Raw genomic sequence first — 26,564 nt, 5'->3', positions numbered from 1 at the left:
AGTACTTTATTAGGAATAAACAAACCATCTAAATCAACTGCACTTTTATTCTTTTGTAAATCAAACAATGGAAAATATACAAAACAAATGAATATTTTGAAAAACACTTCACACATTAACATTTAAAATGTGATCTCTCAATTCCTCTAAGAACAAATATTGTCTGTATTTAAGATTTGTTAAACTTGCATTTCTCACAATCAGAATATTTTGTGAGGCATTTTGGTAATGACTGTTGCCAGTCATTAGTTACTTGAGGTCACTGAAGTGGTTTGTGTACAAATATAGGATGGTGCAGAGAGTAAAACTGCATAATAGTACAGTAATGAGACAAACTAATTTAAATTTTCCTAGGTTCTGTATATCATCGCATTGCCAATGATCTTGATGTCAAAATGAAACACTAGCAAACAATTAAGAACATTTCAAGGTCAGGTTTATGACTTGTAACTAGCTATGTCAGTGACCACTCATCAGAACTAGGAGAAAGAATAATGGATGAAATTAACTTCTAAATGAAAGACCTTGATATCCTAGCTAATTACCATCAAAGAGTTTAGTGTACACCTCCGAATTTCAACTTCCACATTGTGTGTTTTGACAGTTGGTTCTTAATTAAATTGTGAGGCGGTAAAATTTCAACCATGATACACAAAACCATATTTGGAGAAAAGCTGCCCCTCCCTGCCCTTTAAAAGTTATTGCTTCTCGCCATAAGTGTGTCAGTTTAATATAAATTTGAAATGTGAACATATATTTAGTGGTATTGAATAATCTTAATACAGAAGTATTAATCAATTAAATACATAGAATCTCAGTTATACCTAAACTTTGTTTAATGTACATTCATGAATCAAGACGATGTATACGAATGAGGTAAAGAGCAACAAAGCTGAATCACGGCTAGCCAGAACTCCCACATCACTGTTGGCTTTCAATGTCCATGCTTTGTTTTCAAAAGTAAAACAAAACATTTATAAATGTTGTTTTCCTAGCGTTTCATTTCAAAATCAAGTAGAGTAAAACCTCTGCAGCTAACATTGCATTGTTCTATGAATTTATTCTAGCAGTGAATGTCATGTGGTATCCGAGTGATGGTGATCTTTACATGCACATTCACAACACAAATCTTTTCCACCATTATCTTTTGTTTCTTTCTCTTTTTTCTTCTTTCCCTTTTTAAGTGACTTCGTCTCTTCAGACCCCTCACACTTCTCTCCACATTTATCACCATGGATGTGTCTTTCCGAGTCGGTCCCATTTCTTCCTTTCTTTTTACCTTTATCACCATCTCTATCGTCGGCTTCATTTCGTTTCATTTTATAAGTTGTCGAGTCATCTTTGTAAAACTCTGTCAGTTCTCTTTTCATGGCGTATGCATCCTCTCCATCAGCGTAATACTTAGGTTCAACCTCATAAATACTACAGGTAAATTAACATAATTCACATTATCATACACTAAACTCTGAAAATTCATTTGTGTATGAAACCCTGTATGGATGTGTTGGAATATGTGCTTGAATATCTTCCTTATTTGGAAAATGTGTGTCATGTCATGTTTACATCACATTCAGACACTTCCCTTTATTTACATCGTTCACAGCAACAACGTGACTGAATTATGTCACTGAACGATGGTGAATACTTTTTACTGGAATTTTGGATTCTATATCTCACTAAATTATTACAACTCGCAGAAAAATAATGAGGTTATCACATGAGAATATTGCTACATGTCAAATGATAAGATCACTGTCCTGCCTTAGTGCATACTTTGCAGTATTCTCATGCTAACCTAATAGAATTATAAACATTTCAATAAGACTCGGCAAGAATACTTCACCCATGAACATTTGAATTTAAAACCATACACTCATCTGTCCTTGGACTTACTTAGACACAAGGGACAATGGTATAAGACAAATTTAGAGTGGTACTAAAGTCTGCAGCATGTAAGAATATGTCAACTAGGTTCCAGAATGATATATCAGAATGTGAGCAAACAAAGCAGCACTTACTTGAATTTCAATGTATGGGTATACAAATGCAGAGCAGCACGATTACTGTAAGAGATCATAAACACAATTAGCTTGGTCATATGCAAAATAACACCAAGTTTGTTTTGATACCTGGTACTGAAAAATTATTTTTTGTGAATGTCTGAAGGTTGAGTTGGGATTCATTTGGTAGAGTGTGTCTTGCGCTTGTGCTGGGTTACTGTTGTGGTTACAAATAGATAGTACAGTTATAAATACTGTTAGGCCAGTCAGGCTGCAAAGGGTTGCAATCCCAAAGCCAGTCAAGGCTGTAAAAGATTGTAATCCCAAAGCCAGTCAGGCTATAAAGGGTTGCAAGTCCAAAGCCAGTCAGGCTGTAAAGGGTTCCAAGTCCAGAGCCAGTCAGGCTGTAAGAGGTTGCAATCCCAAAGCCAGTCAGGTTGTAAAGGGTTGCAAGTCTGAAGCCAGTCAGGCTGTAAAGGGTTGCAAGTCCAAAGCCAGTCAGGTTGTAAAGGGTTGCAAGTCCAAAGCCAGTCAGGCTATAAAGGGCTGCAAGTTCAAAGCCAGTCAGGTTGTAAAGGGTTGCAAGTCCAAAGCCAGTCAGGCTGCAAAGGGTTGCAGGACCAAAGCTACCATATTTGTCTTCAGTTAGGCGCCACTTTGTTACACTTTCATTTCATGGTGGTGCTTATTTGTGGTTAAATTTGGGCAACTTTGTTTCAAATGGCGCTTATTTCAAGCACTTCAAGTTCTAGTACCGGTAACCGTGTTTCAGGCCATTGTTCTTGCACCATTCTTGGAAATATTACAGTCAGACGCTTAGTCACTGTAGCCTTTATTTTAAATACAAAGTAAATGACCCGTTTTCAGACAGCCTAGAAAGTTATACAAAAATTATTATCCTTCAGAAAACATTCACAGTTGTACGATGAACAGAAAAATAAAACAAACACAAATGCATCGCTTAGTAGTAAATGATCACGGTAACAAAATCCGGTCATGCTGCATTCCACAGTTACGATTATTACTCAGTAGTAATTGTAATGCACAAAAAATAAAATGCAAGTAAAATTCAACTTAATTTCATCAAAAGCGAATGATTCTGGTCGCATGTAAACGCTTGATGCGATACGGTATTTGCCATGCTTCCTGTGTAGGATTTGATCTGAAACGTGTTCTTTGACCTGATAGGTTAAGTCGTTTATTACCCAGTCAAAATGCTGGATGATGCTAACGTGATCAAATTACCATAGCTCATTTAAATAATGTATGAACACAACATGGAAGAAATTTGCTGATGTTTGCAATCTTTTGGCTAGGTCATATTCAATGAAAATGTTACCGATACAGGGGTTGCATTAGTGTTCGATAATGTGGAGTCCCTGGGACCCACCCCTTATAAAATGTGTGGGTCCCTTAAAAATATGTGGGGTCCCTGCCGCTACCGTACTTTATTTTTCTAAAATAGTTTTTTGTACGAACTATTACACAATAAACATAAACAGGCATTAATCACATTTATATTGTACTTTATTTACATGTTCATTCCAGCCTTTACATGTCAGCAATCTGCATTATTTACATGGTTTACTTCTATTTTTACTGTTATTAAATTAAAATGTAATGCTGCTTGTAAAAATTTTAAATCATTACTGGGTTTACCTTCAAGTTCTTCATAAGCCAAGATAAATGAGCTGGTGTCAGACTTAACTTAGACTTAATACGATTCTGACAAGAAAAGGCATTGCCACATGGAACCTGCCGGGGACGCGATCTTGCAAATAACGAATCGATCCATGGCTTATAGAAAAGTGATTTTTTTTCTCCCAAAGTCACTTGTGTTATATAATTAAATAGTTCATTGTTTCGATTAATATTGCCCCCAGAAAACAATACAACCAAAATGTGTACATACTAGTACTCAGTTATGGTTTTTAAAAAAAAATAAAATGGGACCAAGAAATCGGCGATTTTTCGGCAGATTTTATTTAATATTTGTTATTTAAATATTTGTCGTCATTTTTCGTACATTTCAATCTTTCCTGACGCCTAAAATAGAGTTTAAGTTTTTATTCAATTTCAAGAGTACGTTTTTTGTGACTAGCGTGAGTGCGCAAACTTCGTTTCGGTTCGAGTTGTTGTCACTGTAAATGATGTTAAATTAGTCTTCAAACGCTCAATTTATCTTTTGAAAACAACTATTTTTTGATTTGAAAAAAAAAATCATGCAGTTTTCCCGTAAAAATCCAAGCCAAATGATCGTACTACAACATCGGCAAATCTCTTTCGCGTTGCGTTAAATAACATTAACATATTTAAATGAGCTATGGTAATTTGAACACGTTGGCGTTATCCAGCATTTTTATTGGTTAATTGGAGATTTGACCTATTAGGTCAACCATGCAAGACAAGAAACATGGCGGATACTCGACAGCATCGAGCGTTAATTTGCGACCGGAATTATTTGCTTACGACGAAACAAAGTTGAATTTTATTTGCATTTCATTACAATTCAACAAAGTTGTTTTTTTTAAACGTTATTATAATCACTACTGAGTATAATCAACAATTGTGAAACTCAGCATGACTGGATTTCGCAACTGTGATCATTTGTTGCTCGGCAGTTGTGATCGTTTTTACTTTGTTTAGAATATAATTTCGTTACCAATTAAATTAGGAAAATAAAGTTTATTTCACGTACCAGGTTCGTTAAATAAATTTTTTGGAGAAAAATTACCCTGGGTGACATTGTAAGTTTTAGGCGGTTAAATTAGCAGGTCTCAGTATTGACTGTCTCGCCGTACTTCAGATGGGACTTCACACTTTCCATTGTGAATTGTAGATGCTAATAGGTGTTTTTGAAGACAATGGCACAGTATTGTACGTGAATTTAAAAGCTCTATGAACTTTGTATGCGGGACAATGGCATCGCATCATAATACGACCGAGACGTGTGCTCACCGGATGCGTCCCAGGGACTCACCAGTTGAAAAATTCATGCGTCCCACAGAAAAACTATGCTTCCCGGACGCGTAATTCCACGTTAACGCAATCCCTGCCGATAGTTCAGAGAAAGTTAATATTACCTGATTCTGACATGCAAAGAGACATACTTCGCATTAAAACATTCCACCATAGCGCGTGAGGCTTGATCCATTAATTTCTGAGCCAAACCAAGTCTTCTATGAGAGCGCTTCACTGCCTGCATATTGTAAACAGTGAAATGGTAACGTAATTAACACCATGAATTACATAAACATATTTTATACAGTATATGTTATACAAGAACATGTTCACATAACCATTATAACTAGAATGCATTTGTGAATAAAAGCCAATTCAACCAAATTACTGCTGTAAGATATTCAAAGTTGTGTCTAAAATCATATCTAGAGTCTATGCAAAAAATACTCTGTTAGAAGGGAGATTTAAAACATTTATTTTTTTACATTTCAGCATCAGCTGACTTTTATATTCATGATTGGTGATTGCAAATTTATATAAAACCCAGGAATCTTTTTACTTGTGTTGAAACTTTATGATTTCAAATTTTCAGTCAATTTTGTCGCCTCAAAACATTTAAATTGCAAATATCTAGACCACAGGGACCTGACAATTCTGATTCAATGGTAAATCTGTAGAATATGAACTAAAAATATTAGTTTTTTTGCTATTGATTTTTTAAATGATGACAATGTGTATACAGGAATTAGATATGCAATGCACTCTGGGAAATACAGCATGGAAGGCTGCTATAAATTACCAGAAAGAAAAAAAAGAAAGTAAATTTTGTAAGATTGTCGTGCTAGAACTAACAACGACAGTAATAAAGAACATTTATATGTACAGTGTATTAGGTTTATGTCTCAATTATAGGGTCATGTGACTTACAAGGGATGTGATATGTCCATGTGGTACATCATCTGGATCTTCTTCCCTAGTAAATTATAATAAAATACAGAAATAGTAAATCTTTATTATCATACAACAAGCAATAATGACAAAACAAAAATTCTGATCTGCAATCACAAACAATCTTTTTTTCAACAACTGAAATTACTTTTCACTGAAAGTTCTGAAATTAAACTTGGATTCACCTTTGGCCTCAATCTGATTAAAATCTGATGTAGTGTACAGGCTTTAATTATTTTGGCTATAAACTTATTTTAATTTTATTTTTTATTACTTTTGTTATTAATGCCTTTTTATTTTATTATTATTTTACTTTGATTTCGTTTTTTTTTTTTTTAATTCCGCCCTACATACATCTGACCCGATGCCTATGTAACGAGATTTCAACGAGACCCACTATCGACGATTTTAGTCAACGAATCACAGACCTCCTTCTATAGCGCACATGGTGACGTCACTGGGCAGAGTCAGGTGGTAAACACACTCAAATAAAATGGCGGATTACACAGACGTTAGCGACCGAGAATAACACAGCTTTTCGGTAAGTTTATTATTGACAAATGCAACGAAAGTCATTTTTATGTTAATATTGTGGCTCGAATGGTTCAAGTTTAGATCCTTATTTTGTTTCCACCGGTTTGACCGAACACTGGTGTCTTTTTCCAGTCGCTTGCCCTGGTGAGGGATGATTTTTTGTTGACGATCAGGCCAAAATAGTCTACGGTATTGAAGCCGTAGCTGTAAATATTCATCAAATTGTATCAACATTTTGTACATTATACAATGACTCTTTATTAAAGTAATTGAGCTGATTTGGACTGAAATAAAATATTTTTTATTTGGAACACATCGCAATTGATCAGGAAATATTTGTTTGCTCCAATTTTCTGCGTCGATGCCGTGGGCCGGTGACCGTTATACAATTTAAAATCAGTTTGCATTGTTTACTATAGCTGTTTACTGTGTTCTAATCATTACGATTTACTTATTTTTTTGCTTCCATTCTAGATATTTATGCTCAGTGATGTAAAATTGAAGCGATGACTGAATGAAACGAACCTTGGCTGGCGAAGATGTATCTGGAAGTGTACACATTTGTTGGAAGTGAAAAAAATATTCAATGTAATGACAAAAATTGTAAAATGCTGTGGAATTTCTTTTTTAAATAAAAATATACTAGCAATTTTCTATTAATGGTTATTCAAGTGGGCAAAATATAATGTACTGAAAGATTGCTCGTATACATTGAAAAGTAAGCAACCGACAGCCTGTATAAAAGAGGGGGCTGTGATTGGCTGTTACTCACGCGAGATTTGAACGGGACTTACATAGGCATCGGATCAGATGTAGGTAGGGCGGAATAAGTAAAAAAATCACAAAATCAAAGTCAAATAATAAAATAAAAAGGCATAAATAAAAAAATATAATAAAAAATAAAATTAAAATAAGTTTATGGCCAAAATAATAAAAGCCTGTACACTACATCAGGTTTTAATCAGATTACTTTGGCCCATGATTAATTAAACTTGGTTTGATATTTGTATGTGACAATATATAATTTGCACAAATGTTCAAAAATATACAGTCTCCATGCAACACAGTTATTGTGACGACAATTTTGAATACATGTATGCAACACAGTTATTGTGACGACAATTTTGAATACATGTATGCAACACAGTTATTGTAACGGCAATTTTGAATACATGTATGCAACACAGTTATTGTAACGACAATTTTGAATACATGTATGCAACACAGTTATTGTAACGGCAATTTTGAATACATGTATGCAACACAGTTATTGTAACGACAATTTTGAATACATGTGTGCAACACAGTTATTGTAACGGCAATTTTGAATACATGTATGCAACACAGTTATTGTAACGACAATTTTGAATACATGTATGCAACACAGTTATTGTAACGGCAATTTTGAATACATGTATGCAACACAGTTATTGTAACGACAATTTTGAATACATGTATGCAACACAGTTATTGTAACGGCAATTTTGAATACATGTATGCAACACAGTTATTGTAACGACAATTTACAATACATGTATGCAACATAGTTATTGTGACGACAATTTTGAATACATGTATGCAACACAGTTATTGTAACGACAATTTTGAATACATGTATGCAACACAGTTATTGTAACGGCAATTTTGAATACATGTATGCAACACAGTTATTGTAACGACAATTTTGAATACATGTATGCAACACAGTTATTGTAACGGCAATTTTGAATACATGTATGCAACACAGTTATTGTAACGACAATTTACAATACATGTATGCTACATAGTTATTGTGACGACAATTTTGAATACATGTATGCAGGGTTCTCCCCAGAAAAAATGCATAGCGCCGGGGCTAATTTGCATAATAATTTGCATATCATTTACATATATTTCCTTCATTGATTAACAGAACTTATTTACAATTATGAATATTAGTGAGCTCAGTCACAAGGCAAATATTTTTTTTAATGGAATCAACACATTATGTTTCACAATTTAGAAGAGTTTGAAACATTCTCGAAATACAAATGCTGCAGACTAAAAACAAACACAAATACATTATTGTTGCAATTTAATTGTTTTGTAAAACGTTGAAGGAAACGCATTCAAAACGTTAAGCCAGATTTATGTTCACGAATCTCATAATTTTATTCACTCCAAAAACATTCTCCTTCAAAAAATCGATCACGTAATTAATTGACGTATTGTTGTAATTTATTATTCGTACCATCAACTTCTAAAACGTTTACAATTACAGTAATGAGCGAACAAATAAAGCTTCAAAACGATCATCAAAGTTACGACGTGACATAACTTACTTGGCCATGTTATACACCAGTTATAGCAATAATTCCTCAACAAATTTTACTTCTTTTTTTTTTTATATGAAATGTAAGTAAAATCAGACTTATTTTTATCGGGAGCGATTATTTTTGATCACTTGATCGCTTCGGTAAAAAAAAACAGACCCGCCATGATGTTTGTGAAACATTAGCATGTGTCCTTTGACCCGATGGGTCAAGAATTCCATTAACCAATCAAAATGCCGCATGGTAATGCCGGTAGAACCCGAAGTTTTCCGAATGGTAGTGAGCATAAAAATTACATTGCGGAAGTAAAGCAATGTCGTAGCACGATGTGTTGGCATCGATTTCAATTGAAAACTGCATGACGGCTTTCAAAAGAGGTGATTTGCAATTTTTAAAAGGTAAATTAGGTCTTGAAAGAATAGTTTTTACATGATTCGCAATGATAACAGTTCAAATGTATTTTACCAAATCACGCAATAAACACGTTGTTTTTTTCTCGAGTAGCGTGAACTGATCGTGAACTCCGATTTGACCATGTTATATCGAGGTGGAATTGATTTTGAAATAATTTTAGCTTTAAATCTAAAGACTGTGTCTATCGCAGAAAGTATTTACTTACAAACAAAGAGGTGCTAATTCCACAAATTTGACTAGCCGCTACGTATCGTGCGACTAGGTCTATTGTTTATAAATTATAATCCACGACTGGCAGGATGCGTGTCGGTCGGTACTTAATTATACCAACAATCAGACAATAGTCCTCGTCGGAAGCATTTCCGTGGTGATCACTAATTTTGAGTGACGGTCGGGGCCGACCGGCGTGGCGAACAAAGCTTTTTCACATCTGATATTGGCATGTCAAATATGAAATCAAGCGCCGAGGTGGGAACACATAGCGCCGAGGTCCCAAGTGAAGCGCCGAGATTCACAGGTATAGCGCCGCGGACCTCGGCGCTAAAAAGCCCTGGGGAGAACCCTGCATGTATGCAACACAGTTATTGTAACGACAATTTTGAATACATGTATGCAACACAGTTATTGTGACGACAATTTTGAATACATGTATGCAACACAGTTATTGTAACGACAATTTTGAATACATGTATGCAACACAGTTATTGTGACGACAATTTTGAATACATGTATGCAACACAGTTATTGTAACGACAATTTTGAATACATGTATGCAACACAGTTATTGTAACGACAATTTTGAATACATGTATGCAACACAGTTATTGTGACGACAATTTTGAATACATGTATGCAACACAGTTATTGTGACGACAATTTTGAATACATGTATGCAACACAGTTATTGTAACGGCAATTTTGAATACATGTATGCAACACAGTTATTGTAACGGCAATTTTGAATACATGTATGCAACACAGTTATTGTGACGACAATTTTGAATACATGTATGCAACACAGTTATTGTAACGACAATTTTGAATACATGTATGCAACACAGTTATTGTAACGACAATTTTGAATACATGTATGCAACACAGTTATTGTAACGACAATTTTGAATACATGTATGCAACACAGTTATTGTGACGACAATTTTGAATACATGTATGCAACACAGTTATTGTAACGGCAATTTTGAATACATGTATGCAACACAGTTATTGTGACGACAATTTTGAATACATGTATGCAACACAGTTATTGTGACGACAATTTTGAATACATGTATGCAACACAGTTATTGTAACGACAATTTTGAATACATGTATGCAACACAGTTATTGTAACGACAATTTTGAATACATGTATGCAACACAGTTATTGTAACGGCAATTTTGAATACATGTATGCAACACAGTTATTGTAACGACAATTTTGAATACATGTATGCAACACAGTTATTGTGACGACAATTTTGAATACATGTATGCAACACAGTTATTGTGACGACAATTTTGAATACATGTATGCAACACAGTTATTGTGACGACAATTTTGAATACATGTATGCAACACAGTTATTGTGACGACAATTTTGAATACATGTATGCAACACAGTTATTGTGACGACAATTTTGAATACATGTATGCAACACAGTTATTGTAACGACAATTTACAATACATGTATGCAACACAGTTATTGTGACGACAATTTTGAATACATGTATGCAACACAGTTATTGTAACGACAATTTTGAATACATGTATGCAACACAGTTATTGTAACGACAATTTTGAATACATGTATGCAACACAGTTATTGTGATGACAATTTTGAATACATGTATGCAACACAGTTATTGTAACGACAATTTTGAATACATGTATGCAACACAGTTATTGTAACGGCAATTTTGAATACATGTATGCAACACAGTTATTGTAACGACAATTTACAATACATGTATGCAACATAGTTATTGTGACGACAATTTTGAATACATGTATGCAACACAGTTATTGTAACGACAATTTTGAATACATGTATGCAACACAGTTATTGTGACGGCAATTTTGAATACATGTATGCAACACAGTTATTGTAACGACAATTTTGAATACATGTATGCAACACAGTTATTGTAACGGCAATTTTGAATACATGTATGCAACACAGTTATTGTAACGACAATTTACAATACATGTATGCTACATAGTTATTGTGACGACAATTTTGAATACATGTATGCAGGGTTCTCCCCAGAAAAAATGCATAGCGCCGGGGCTAATTTGCATAATAATTTGCATATCATTTACATATATTTCCTTCATTGATTAACAGAACTTATTTACAATTATGAATATTAGTGAGCTCAGTCACAAGGCAAATATTTTTTTTAATGGAATCAACACATTATGTTTCACAATTTAGAAGAGTTTGAAACATTCTCGAAATACAAATGCTGCAGACTAAAAACAAACACAAATACATTATTGTTGCAATTTAATTGTTTTGTAAAACGTTGAAGGAAACGCATTCAAAACGTTAAGCCAGATTTATGTTCACGAATCTCATAATTTTATTCACTCCAAAAACATTCTCCTTCAAAAAATCGATCACGTAATTAATTGACGTATTGTTGTAATTTATTATTCGTACCATCAACTTCTAAAACGTTTACAATTACAGTAATGAGCGAACAAATAAAGCTTCAAAACGATCATCAAAGTTACGACGTGACATAACTTACTTGGCCATGTTATACACCAGTTATAGCAATAATTCCTCAACAAATTTTACTTCTTTTTTTTTTTATATGAAATGTAAGTAAAATCAGACTTATTTTTATCGGGAGCGATTATTTTTGATCACTTGATCGCTTCGGTAAAAAAAAACAGACCCGCCATGATGTTTGTGAAACATTAGCATGTGTCCTTTGACCCGATGGGTCAAGAATTCCATTAACCAATCAAAATGCCGCATGGTAATGCCGGTAGAACCCGAAGTTTTCCGAATGGTAGTGAGCATAAAAATTACATTGCGGAAGTAAAGCAATGTCGTAGCACGATGTGTTGGCATCGATTTCAATTGAAAACTGCATGACGGCTTTCAAAAGAGGTGATTTGCAATTTTTAAAAGGTAAATTAGGTCTTGAAAGAATAGTTTTTACATGATTCGCAATGATAACAGTTCAAATGTATTTTACCAAATCACGCAATAAACACGTTGTTTTTTTCTCGAGTAGCGTGAACTGATCGTGAACTCCGATTTGACCATGTTATATCGAGGTGGAATTGATTTTGAAATAATTTTAGCTTTAAATCTAAAGACTGTGTCTATCGCAGAAAGTATTTACTTACAAACAAAGAGGTGCTAATTCCACAAATTTGACTAGCCGCTACGTATCGTGCGACTAGGTCTATTGTTTATAAATTATAATCCACGACTGGCAGGATGCGTGTCGGTCGGTACTTAATTATACCAACAATCAGACAATAGTCCTCGTCGGAAGCATTTCCGTGGTGATCACTAATTTTGAGTGACGGTCGGGGCCGACCGGCGTGGCGAACAAAGCTTTTTCACATCTGATATTGGCATGTCAAATATGAAATCAAGCGCCGAGGTGGGAACACATAGCGCCGAGGTCCCAAGTGAAGCGCCGAGATTCACAGGTATAGCGCCGCGGACCTCGGCGCTAAAAAGCCCTGGGGAGAACCCTGCATGTATGCAACACAGTTATTGTAACGACAATTTTGAATACATGTATGCAACACAGTTATTGTGACGACAATTTTGAATACATGTATGCAACACAGTTATTGTAACGACAATTTTGAATACATGTATGCAACACAGTTATTGTGACGACAATTTTGAATACATGTATGCAACACAGTTATTGTAACGACAATTTTGAATACATGTATGCAACACAGTTATTGTAACGACAATTTTGAATACATGTATGCAACACAGTTATTGTGACGACAATTTTGAATACATGTATGCAACACAGTTATTGTGACGACAATTTTGAATACATGTATGCAACACAGTTATTGTAACGGCAATTTTGAATACATGTATGCAACACAGTTATTGTAACGGCAATTTTGAATACATGTATGCAACACAGTTATTGTGACGACAATTTTGAATACATGTATGCAACACAGTTATTGTAACGACAATTTTGAATACATGTATGCAACACAGTTATTGTAACGACAATTTTGAATACATGTATGCAACACAGTTATTGTAACGACAATTTTGAATACATGTATGCAACACAGTTATTGTGACGACAATTTTGAATACATGTATGCAACACAGTTATTGTAACGGCAATTTTGAATACATGTATGCAACACAGTTATTGTGACGACAATTTTGAATACATGTATGCAACACAGTTATTGTGACGACAATTTTGAATACATGTATGCAACACAGTTATTGTAACGACAATTTTGAATACATGTATGCAACACAGTTATTGTAACGACAATTTTGAATACATGTATGCAACACAGTTATTGTAACGGCAATTTTGAATACATGTATGCAACACAGTTATTGTAACGACAATTTTGAATACATGTATGCAACACAGTTATTGTGACGACAATTTTGAATACATGTATGCAACACAGTTATTGTGACGACAATTTTGAATACATGTATGCAACACAGTTATTGTGACGACAATTTTGAATACATGTATGCAACACAGTTATTGTGACGACAATTTTGAATACATGTATGCAACACAGTTATTGTGACGACAATTTTGAATACATGTATGCAACACAGTTATTGTAACGACAATTTACAATACATGTATGCAACACAGTTATTGTGACGACAATTTTGAATACATGTATGCAACACAGTTATTGTAACGACAATTTTGAATACATGTATGCAACACAGTTATTGTAACGACAATTTTGAATACATGTATGCAACACAGTTATTGTGATGACAATTTTGAATACATGTATGCAACACAGTTATTGTAACGACAATTTTGAATACATGTATGCAACACAGTTATTGTAACGGCAATTTTGAATACATGTATGCAACACAGTTATTGTAACGACAATTTACAATACATGTATGCAACATAGTTATTGTGACGACAATTTTGAATACATGTATGCAACACAGTTATTGTAACGACAATTTTGAATACATGTATGCAACACAGTTATTGTGACGGCAATTTTGAATACATGTATGCAACACAGTTATTGTAACGACAATTTTGAATACATGTATGCAACACAGTTATTGTAACGGCAATTTTGAATACATGTATGCAACACAGTTATTGTAACGACAATTTACAATACATGTATGCTACATAGTTATTGTGACGACAATTTTGAATACATGTATGCAGGGTTCTCCCCAGAAAAAATGCATAGCGCCGGGGCTAATTTGCATAATAATTTGCATATCATTTACATATATTTCCTTCATTGATTAACAGAACTTATTTACAATTATGAATATTAGTGAGCTCAGTCACAAGGCAAATATTTTTTTTAATGGAATCAACACATTATGTTTCACAATTTAGAAGAGTTTGAAACATTCTCGAAATACAAATGCTGCAGACTAAAAACAAACACAAATACATTATTGTTGCAATTTAATTGTTTTGTAAAACGTTGAAGGAAACGCATTCAAAACGTTAAGCCAGATTTATGTTCACGAATCTCATAATTTTATTCACTCCAAAAACATTCTCCTTCAAAAAATCGATCACGTAATTAATTGACGTATTGTTGTAATTTATTATTCGTACCATCAACTTCTAAAACGTTTACAATTACAGTAATGAGCGAACAAATAAAGCTTCAAAACGATCATCAAAGTTACGACGTGACATAACTTACTTGGCCATGTTATACACCAGTTATAGCAATAATTCCTCAACAAATTTTACTTCTTTTTTTTTTTTATATGAAATGTAAGTAAAATCAGACTTATTTTTATCGGGAGCGATTATTTTTGATCACTTGATCGCTTCGGTAAAAAAAAACAGACCCGCCATGATGTTTGTGAAACATTAGCATGTGTCCTTTGACCCGATGGGTCAAGAATTCCATTAACCAATCAAAATGCCGCATGGTAATGCCGGTAGAACCCGAAGTTTTCCGAATGGTAGTGAGCATAAAAATTACATTGCGGAAGTAAAGCAATGTCGTAGCACGATGTGTTGGCATCGATTTCAATTGAAAACTGCATGACGGCTTTCAAAAGAGGTGATTTGCAATTTTTAAAAGGTAAATTAGGTCTTGAAAGAATAGTTTTTACATGATTCGCAATGATAACAGTTCAAATGTATTTTACCAAATCACGCAATAAACACGTTGTTTTTTTCTCGAGTAGCGTGAACTGATCGTGAACTCCGATTTGACCATGTTATATCGAGGTGGAATTGATTTTGAAATAATTTTAGCTTTAAATCTAAAGACTGTGTCTATCGCAGAAAGTATTTACTTACAAACAAAGAGGTGCTAATTCCACAAATTTGACTAGCCGCTACGTATCGTGCGACTAGGTCTATTGTTTATAAATTATAATCCACGACTGGCAGGATGCGTGTCGGTCGGTACTTAATTATACCAACAATCAGACAATAGTCCTCGTCGGAAGCATTTCCGTGGTGGTCACTAATTTTGAGTGACGGTCGGGGCCGACCGGCGTGGCGAACAAAGCTTTTTCACATCTGATATTGGCATGTCAAATATGAAATCAAGCGCCGAGGTGGGAACACATAGCGCCGAGGTCCCAAGTGAAGCGCAGAGATTCACAGGTATAGCGCCGCGGACCTCGGCGCTAAAAAGCCCTGGGGAGAACCCTGCATGTATGCAACACAGTTATTGTAACGACAATTTTGAATACATGTATGCAACACAGTTATTGTGACGACAATTTTGAATACATGTATGCAACACAGTTATTGTAACGACAATTTTGAATACATGTATGCAACACAGTTATTGTGACGACAATTTTGAATACATGTATGCAACACAGTTATTGTAACGACAATTTTGAATACATGTATGCAACACAGTTATTGTAACGACAATTTTGAATACATGTATGCAACACAGTTATTGTGACGACAATTTTGAATACATGTATGCAACACAGTTATTGTAACGGCAATTTTGAATACATGTATGCAACACAGTTATTGTAACGGCAATTTTGAATACATGTATGCAACACAGTTATTGTGACGACAATTTTGAATACATGTATGCAACACAGTTATTGTAACGGCAATTTTGAATACATGTATGCAACACAGTTATTGTGACGACAATTTTGAATACATGTATGCAACACAGTTATTGTAACGACAATTTTGAATACATGTATGCAACACAGTTATTGTAACGACAATTTTGAATACATGTATGCAACACAGTTATTGTAACGACAATTTTGAATACATGTATGCAACACAGTTATTGTAACGACAATTTTGAATACATGTATGCAACACAGTTATTGTAACGACAATTTTGAATACATGTATGCAACACAGTTATTGTAACGACAATTTTGAATACATGTATGCAACACAGTTATTGTAACGACAATTTTGAATACATGTATGCAACACAGTTATTGTAACGACAATTTTGAATACATGTATGCAACACAGTTATTGTGACGACAATTTTGAATACATGTATGCAACACAGTTATTGTAACGGCAATTTTGAATACATGTATGCAACACAGTTATTGTGACGACAATTTTGAATACATGTATGCAACACAGTTATTGTGACGACAATTTTGAATACATGTATGCAACACAGTTATTGTAACGACAATTTTGAATACATGTATGCAACACAGTTATTGTAACGACAATTTTGAATACATGTATGCAACACAGTTATTGTGACGACAATTTTGAATACATGTATGCAACACAGTTATTGTGACGACAATTTTGAATACATGTATGCAACACAGTTATTGTAACGACAATTTTGAATACATGTATGCAACACAGTTATTGTAACAACAATTTTGAATACATGTATGCAACACAGTTATTGTAACGACAATTTTGAATACATGTATGCAACACAGTTATTGTGACGACAATTTTGAATACATGTATGCAACACAGTTATTGTAACGACAATTTTGAATACATGTATGCAACACAGTTATTGTAACGACAATTTTGAATACATGTATGCAACACAGTTATTGTGACGACAATTTTGAATACATGTATGCAACACAGTTATTGTGACGACAATTTTGAATACATGTATGCAACACAGTTATTGTGACGACAATTTTGAATACATGTATGCAACACAGTTATTGTGACGACAATTTTGAATACATGTATGCAACACAGTTATTGTAACGACAATTTACAATACATGTATGCAACACAGTTATTGTAACGGCAATTTTGAATACATGTATGCAACACAGTTATTGTAACGACAATTTACAATACATGTATGCAACATAGTTATTGTGACGACAATTTTGAATACATGTATGCAACACAGTTATTGTAACGACAATTTTGAATACATGTATGCAACACAGTTATTGTAACGACAATTTTGAATACATGTATGCAACACAGTTATTGTAACGACAATTTTGAATACATGTATGCAACACAGTTATTGTAACGACAATTTTGAATACATGTATGCAACAGTTATTGTAACGACAATTTTGAATACATGTATGCAACATAGTTATTGTGACGACAATTTTGAATACATGTATGCAACACAGTTATTGTAACGACAATTTACAATACATGTATGCAACACAGTTATTGTAACGACAATTTTGAATACATGTATGCAACACAGTTATTGTGACGACAATTTTGAATACATGTATGCAACACAGTTATTGTGACGACAATTTTGAATACATGTATGCAACACAGTTATTGTAACGACAATTTTGAATACATGTATGCAACACAGTTATTGTGACGACAATTTTGAATACATGTATGCAACACAGTTATTGTGACGACAATTTTGAATACATGTATGCAACACAGTTATTGTGACGACAATTTTGAATACATGTATGCAACACAGTTATTGTGACGACAATTTTGAATACATGTATGCAACACAGTTATTGTAACGACAATTTTGAATACATGTATGCAACACAGTTATTGTAACGACAATTTTGAATACATGTATGCAACACAGTTATTGTGACGACAATTTTGAATACATGTATGCAACACAGTTATTGTGACGACAATTTTGAATACATGTATGCAACACAGTTATTGTGACGACAATTTTGAATACATGTATGCAACACAGTTATTGTGACGACAATTTTGAATACATGTATGCAACACAGTTATTGTGACGACAATTTTGAATACATGTATGCAACACAGTTATTGTGACGACAATTTTGAATACATGTATGCAACACAGTTATTGTAACGACAATTTACAATACATGTATGCAACAGTTATTGTGACGACAATTTTGAATACATGTATGCAACACAGTTATTGTAACGACAATTTTGAATACATGTATGCAACACAGTTATTGTAACGACAATTTTGAATACATGTATGCAACACAGTTATTGTAACAACAATTTTGAATACATGTATGCAACACAGTTATTGTAACGACAATTTTGAATACATGTATGCAACACAGTTATTGTGACGACAATTTTGAATACATGTATGCAACACAGTTATTGTAACGACAATTTTGAATACATGTATGCAACACAGTTATTGTAACGACAATTTTGAATACATGTATGCAACACAGTTATTGTGACGACAATTTTGAATACATGTATGCAACACAGTTATTGTGACGACAATTTTGAATACATGTATGCAACACAGTTATTGTGACGACAATTTTGAATACATGTATGCAACACAGTTATTGTAACGACAATTTACAATACATGTATGCAACACAGTTATTGTGACGACAATTTTGAATACATGTATGCAACACAGTTATTGTGACGACAATTTTGAATACATGTATGCAACACAGTTATTGTGACGACAATTTTGAATACATGTATGCAACACAGTTATTGTGACGACAATTTTGAATACATGTATGCAACACAGTTATTGTGACGACAATTTTGAATACATGTATGCAACACAGTTATTGTAACGGCAATTTTGAATACATGTATGCAACACAGTTATTGTGACGACAATTTTGAATACATGTATGCAACACAGTTATTGTAACGGCAATTTTGAATACATGTATGCAACACAGTTATTGTGACGACAATTTTGAATACATGTATGCAACACAGTTATTGTGACGACAATTTTGAATACATGTATGCAACACAGTTATTGTAACGACAATTTACAATACATGTATGCAACAGTTATTGTGACGACAATTTTGAATACATGTATGCAACACAGTTATTGTAACGACAATTTTGAATACATGTATGCAACACAGTTATTGTAACGACAATTTTGAATACATGTATGCAACACAGTTATTGTAACAACAATTTTGAATACATGTATGCAACACAGTTATTGTAACGACAATTTTGAATACATGTATGCAACACAGTTATTGTGACGACAATTTTGAATACATGTATGCAACACAGTTATTGTAACGACAATTTTGAATACATGTATGCAACACAGTTATTGTAACGACAATTTTGAATACATGTATGCAACACAGTTATTGTAACGGCAATTTTGAATACATGTATGCAACACAGTTATTGTAACGGCAATTTTGAATACATGTATGCAACACAGTTATTGTGACGACAATTTTGAATACATGTATGCAACACAGTTATTGTAACGACAATTTTGAATACATGTATGCAACACAGTTATTGTAACGACAATTTTGAATACATGTATGCAACACAGTTATTGTAACGACAATTTTGAATACATGTATGCAACACAGTTATTGTAACGACAATTTTGAATACATGTATGCAACACAGTTATTGTAACGACAATTTTGAATACATGTATGCAACACAGTTATTGTGACGACAATTTTGAATACATGTATGCAACACAGTTATTGTGACGACAATTTTGAATACATGTATGCAACACAGTTATTGTAACGACAATTTTGAATACATGTATGCAACAGTTATTGTAACGACAATTTTGAATACATGTATGCAACACAGTTATTGTGACGACAATTTTGAATACATGTATGCAACACAGTTATTGTAACGACAATTTTGAATACATGTATGCAACAGTTATTGTAACGACAATTTTGAATACATGTATGCAACACAGTTATTGTAACGGCAATTTTGAATACATGTATGCAACACAGTTATTGTAACGGCAATTTTGAATACATGTATGCAACACAGTTATTGTAACGGCAATTTTGAATACATGTATGCAACACAGTTATTGTGACGACAATTTTGAATACATGTATGCAACACAGTTATTGTAACGACAATTTTGAATACATGTATGCAACACAGTTATTGTAACGACAATTTTGAATACATGTATGCAACACAGTTATTGTAACGACAATTTTGAATACATGTATGCAACACAGTTATTGTAACGACAATTTTGAATACATGTATGCAACACAGTTATTGTAACGACAATTTTGAATACATGTATGCAACACAGTTATTGTGACGACAATTTTGAATACATGTATGCAACACAGTTATTGTGACGACAATTTTGAATACATGTATGCAACACAGTTATTGTAACGACAATTTTGAATACATGTATGCAACAGTTATTGTAACGACAATTTTGAATACATGTATGCAACACAGTTATTGTGACGACAATTTTGAATACATGTATGCAACACAGTTATTGTAACGACAATTTTGAATACATGTATGCAACAGTTATTGTAACGACAATTTTGAATACATGTATGCAACAGGTTTCTAAAACTTTGACATATTTTATATCAACTAACAATTTAAGTGAATGTAAAAGTTGGTCTCGGATTCAGATTAATTTTTCGAACTTAAGATAATAACAGTAGCACACTCTATTTTTATTTATTTGTTTCTGCTTCCTGTCATGTCTTTTAAAAACATCCATATTAGAAAACACATACAGTACCAAGTGTTTTTAAAAAAAAAAAAAATTGAGAAATACAATCAATATACTGCTTTTTAGAGCTTGACAATTCTTGGTGTATTCTTAGAGACAAATACGATCCTTAATTAAAACTAGTGTCACATTTTTGTACAAAGCTAAATCATGTCTACTGTCAAACATGCATCACGCGAACCCTTTGACGCTACAATAAAATATGACCTTTTACCATATTTATCCGTTCACCGCTGATTTTTTTAAAAAAAAAATTTTCAGAATCATAACATAACATATAGCAAGCAAGTGTCGCACTCGGTCGGCCGTAGTGTCATCAACAATTAAACCAATGTTGCAATATTGAAGCAGCCCATACTGAGAGAGTGCTTGAAATCATATTACTTTGGCTTTATAAAATATTTGGTAGCAGCTTGCGAATCTATAACTGGGGCCAGCAATTTTGCAATGTCAAGCCGAAGACTTTTTTATCTTTCATCACCACTATTGCATTTCTGTCATAATAACCATTATTATGTTGTTAGATATCCATATAGTGAGACATTCCAGCCGCCGGAACTTGCTTAATGATAACTTTCACAATGATTGATAAGCGTCAAGTCTGATAAAAAAGCAATGTCACGATTTGACCTTTATGATGAAACACTAGTAGTGATGTCATCCTTAGCCAATCAGTAAAGCAGATGCATAAAGGTCAAAGATGATTGCCAGACTGTAAACAAAAGCATCGTGTGTCATTGCAACAGAGCGACCCATTTTTCTTGTCTCTTTATTGTGATTAGACATGAATGAAAAGCGCCAAGCTGACAGACTGCGAAATCCATGAATTAAGTGTAAATTGTTAGGGACGATATCGACAAACTTTTTTTTTTTTTTATTGTGTAAATTATTATTGATCTTGTATGACAGTTGATCCATAATTTGTTGAGACCGGAAATTATTTCATACAGTTTAACCCCTGACATTTTAGTTCATTTTGAGTTCGCCCGTATTGAGCGTGTTTGTCAGCGGAGAAATCCTGATTCAAATGATTCATCACTGTCGATTTTTATTATTTCTGGTTTATTTGTCACATTATAAGCAATACATTAGTTTTGTTTTACTTCTAATGTTGCATATTGTTCATTTATTTCTGTTGCATGTTTTCATTTATCGTTCTATTCCCTGCCGCAGTTCGATTTGCGCGTTATCAATTTTTGTTTATTTTTGCAGGGGATATCCAGGCGTATGCCGGGCTCTTACCCGGATATATAAGGTACTACATGCACAACGTATGTATCTTCAGTGTGACGTAATACAGGACAGGTTGAAAATACACAGTTTGACATCACATACTGCCAAACCTTTTTTTCATTGTACAAACTGCATGACAGTTGTCAGCTCCTTGTTTTATAGAAGGTTGATAACTATGGATGGGAGTAAAAATCATTTACTTTGGCAAGCTTATGTGTGTATTTTTGAAATTATTATCAGTCCTTCAAATATTGGATGAAATCAAAACAAATCTGGAGCCAATATCAAGAATGAGAAGAATTGCATGGAAATAAACAGTGTGGCAAAAACAAAATTTGCCCAATGATATATTTGTATTCAGCAATTCAGTTTCACTCATCAATCATCACCTATGGCTTGAATTGATACAAAACTAATCATTTGTCTGCTGATGTCAACTTAAAAGAAAATATCATGGGATTATATATAAATTATATTTCATGACTCATTGAATACGAAAACTCCCTTGATATGGGATACTGTTTAGCATCAGACAAATTAAACATGATAATGAATGATGTGATTTATTTCATGAAGTTCATGAAAATCACAATGAGGTTAACACTTGCAATTACTCAAAACCAATCACAATGAGGTTAACACTTGCAATTACTCAAAACCAATCACAATGAGGTTAACACTTGCAATTACTCAAAACCAATCACAATGAGGTTAACACTTGCAATTACCCAAAACCAATCACAATGAGGTTAACACTTGCAATTACTCAAAACCAATCACAATGAAGTTAACACTTGCAATTACCCAAAACCAATCACAATGAGGTTAACACTTGCAATTACCCAAAACCAATCACAACGAGGTTAACACTTGCAATTACTCAAAACCAATCACAATGAGGTTAACACTTGCAATTACTCAAAACCAATCACAATGAGGTTAACACTTGCAATTACTCAAAACCAATCACAATGAGGTTAACACTTGCAATTACCCAAAACCAATCACAATGAGGTTAACACTTGCAATTACTCAAAACCAATCACAATGAGGTTAACACTTGCAATTAACCAAAACCAATCACAATGAGGTTAACACTTGCAATTACTCAAAACCAATCACAATGAGGTTAACACTTGCAAATTACTCAAAACCAATCACAATGAGGTTAACACTTGCAATTACCCAAAACCAATCACAATGAGGTTAACACTTGCAAATTACTCAAAACCAATCACAATGAGGTTAACACTTGCAAATTACTCAAAACCAATCACAATGAGGTTAACACTTGCAATTACTCAAAACCAATCACAATGAGGTTAACACTTGCAAATTACTCAAAACCAATCACAATGAGGTTAACACTTGCAAATTACTCAAAACCAATCACAATGAGGTTAACACTTGCAATTACTCAAAACCAATCACAATGAGGTTAACACTTGCAATTACTCAAAACCAATCACAATGAGGTTAACACTTGCAATTACTCAAAACCAATCACAATGAGGTTAACACTCGCAATAACTCAAAACCAAACCTGAAAATGAATCCAAATCTCTATTAAACTTCATCTATTATTTTCAGTGCTGGTTTCTTCAAGTGAAAAGACGATAGTAATGTATATCCACCAACTTACATTTTTGAAAGTACATAACCCACAACTTTTCCTTTATCGTCCTCAGCAACGTAAGATAACTGTGGCCAGGATAAACCATGATAGAAATAGTACTTCATTTGGTAGTTTTCTGGCAAACATAACAGGTTACAATGTTGCATGTTCATCAGATCTTCAGGCTAGAAAACAAATAAACAGCTCTTAATTCACCTGTAAACCAAAGCATTTAACCTTTTTTCCCACCAGTTCCCCCTTTTTTTTATTATAAATTCACAAAATAGTCCTGTTTATAGTCAGCTCTTTCCTTCAGATTGATTGTGACAAATATAGCTAAATGTTTCCAGTAAAAACTTAAAATTTACTAAAAATTTGCCTGTTGGCTTCAAAATTAGGATACATTTCCAGAAATATTAGTATTGAAGAAAAAATGTGCAGACAAAGTCTGGCGATAAAGTCTGGTGGTGAAAAGGTTAACGAAAGGGATTTAGCAAGCAATCAATTTTATTTTTTATTTTATTAGGCAATCAACACTATTTTATTTGTTGTTTACGCTCCATACAGTGAACAGCAGAAATTTGGGCGATGTCATACAGTGAATTCTGGGAGGTTACGCATTATGTTAAAATGTTTCTATTCAAAAATAAATAGACTTTTGTTGCTAACATTGCAAGTTGAGTTTCTGATTGGTTAGCAATGCGCATCTCAAGATCGTTATATGATTACAACTGGCTAATTCAAACCATTTATACAAGGATGTGTTGTTTGGCTAAATGCAAAAGAAAGAAAGGCGATTCAGGACCTCTGATGCTTATAGAAAACTTGCTATATATTCTGACAAGAACACAACTGTTGTATCATTGACTTTGCTATGCATTTCTTTTACTTTTATTCATAGTGTTAGGATTACATAACCATGACCATGACAATAGCTATACGTTCTCACACGTCTAAAAAACGTTGGTGTTGTGCAAATATTAGCTAATCTGCTGAATTGTCTGCTCGCGTTTCACTTAGTAAAAGCACTGGTGTTTTGCGCCCTCAACGATCATATCAAATGGAAAGGCCAATCGACAAAATGGCGTCCCCTCTGGTAAATGCATTTGCTTTGTTTCTGTTTTTTCGTGTATTTTTACGCTTAAGAAGAAGGCAAGATTAATCAAGATTTCGAAAAGCAAGAAATCGCCAACTTAATTGTTATATTGAACAAGACTGAGAAATGATCAGTTCATGTCCACGCTATTCGTGTGTATGAATAACGCAACAATAGACCCAGCAACCCGGGCGATTTGGACACGACAACGCGGAAATAACTGGCGGGAAGAAATAGTGTTACGACTGTGGGATAACAGAGATTGGCTAGAAAATTAGACTTATAACCTCTGATGCCATCTTGTGTAATGTCAAGCATAAATAAGTCGGCAATAAAGGGCTTTTGGCCATCGAGCTACAAAAACAACCAAACAAAGTTTCACTATGATTGACATTGCTTTCACACATCGATATTATTATACATAATAAAGAGTATGACTATGACCTGCCTTCAGAAATGTAATTCAATATTTATGACTATGCTATATTTCCCCCCAGCAAAGAAAAAAACATGACCAATTTAGCTCCCAATTTAGGTTGCACGATTTGTGATTCACGAATGTGTTTAATTTGATCAAAACTATCCCACAGTTCACTATGATTTGGAAACGTGATTTGATTTGTGCATAAACCCTACAATAGTACTACTGTAGAGTTTATGAATTCAACAATGTTTATTATTATTGGTTTTCTTTTTGCAAAGGAACCAGGGTATAGGAATGGGGCAATGCACCCTGGCGATAACAATAAATTGGAAAATTATGGAGTGTACTTGTGAAATAGATACTGATTCATTCACAGATTCTCAATCTCATTAACAACTCGACACTACATAATAATGCATGTATATGCATCGTCAGAGATTCTCGAGAAATAATGAGGCCCCAAAGGTTGAGAAGGATTATGATCAGGTAACCTTAATGACAGGGTAATGGAGACCCAGCTGAGTGTCCGAATCGGCGAGCTAATGGAGCTACAATCCCGTAACTTATTTAGGAGTTCAATTCAAGGAACGAAGAAACCAAACTGGAAATGAAACTACAAATAGTCCATGTCAACATGATCGAACACGATCGAATCAAATCAAAATTCCGCCTTAGTTATTAAGGTTAAGGTTTAGTAACAGTATATGGCTTACCTTTGCGCTTCGTATATTCATGGTTACTACTCGTTCGACGCCAAACTAACTACTGTAGAGCCAAAAATTGGTTTGATTGAAATTTATTTCAAGTGCATACTAACATGTGCAACTTCCGCTGGGAATTTGGGA

The 26,564-nt window shown here is 33.8% G+C and overlaps 1 protein-coding gene across 1 annotated transcript; it reads right to left on the bottom strand.

Moving 5' to 3' along the window:
* Positions 1 to 29: 29 nt before the first annotated feature.
* Positions 30 to 26,564, bottom strand: LOC100368039 (N-alpha-acetyltransferase daf-31-like). Its single transcript, XM_002737835.4, has 6 exons — positions 26,433 to 26,564; positions 24,227 to 24,384; positions 5,889 to 5,934; positions 5,084 to 5,199; positions 2,019 to 2,063; positions 30 to 1,422 (listed from the first exon to the last, which is right to left on the bottom strand). Exons 1-6 carry the CDS (start codon positions 26,451 to 26,453, stop codon positions 1,077 to 1,079), a joined length of 732 nt encoding a protein of 243 aa, XP_002737881.1. The 5' UTR covers positions 26,454 to 26,564; the 3' UTR covers positions 30 to 1,076.

Source organism: Saccoglossus kowalevskii, chromosome 3 (genome assembly GCF_978046115.1).
Source record: "Saccoglossus kowalevskii chromosome 3, keSacKowa6.1, whole genome shotgun sequence".
Lineage (NCBI taxonomy): Eukaryota > Metazoa > Hemichordata > Enteropneusta > Harrimaniidae > Saccoglossus > Saccoglossus kowalevskii.
Note: the sequence above shows the minus strand (reverse complement) of the source record. Positions and strands in the feature narration are given on the sequence as shown.

Coding starts and splice junctions, on each gene's coding strand:
- LOC100368039 (XM_002737835.4), bottom strand. CDS start 26,453: ATGAATATACGAAGCGCAAAG. Junction 5,200..5,888: donor ATGGACATATCACATCCCTT/GTAAGTCACATG, acceptor TACAATATGCAG/GCAGTGAAGCGCTCTCATAG. Junction 1,423..2,018: donor ACCCATACATTGAAATTCAA/GTAAGTGCTGCT, acceptor ATTTACCTGTAG/TATTTATGAGGTTGAACCTA.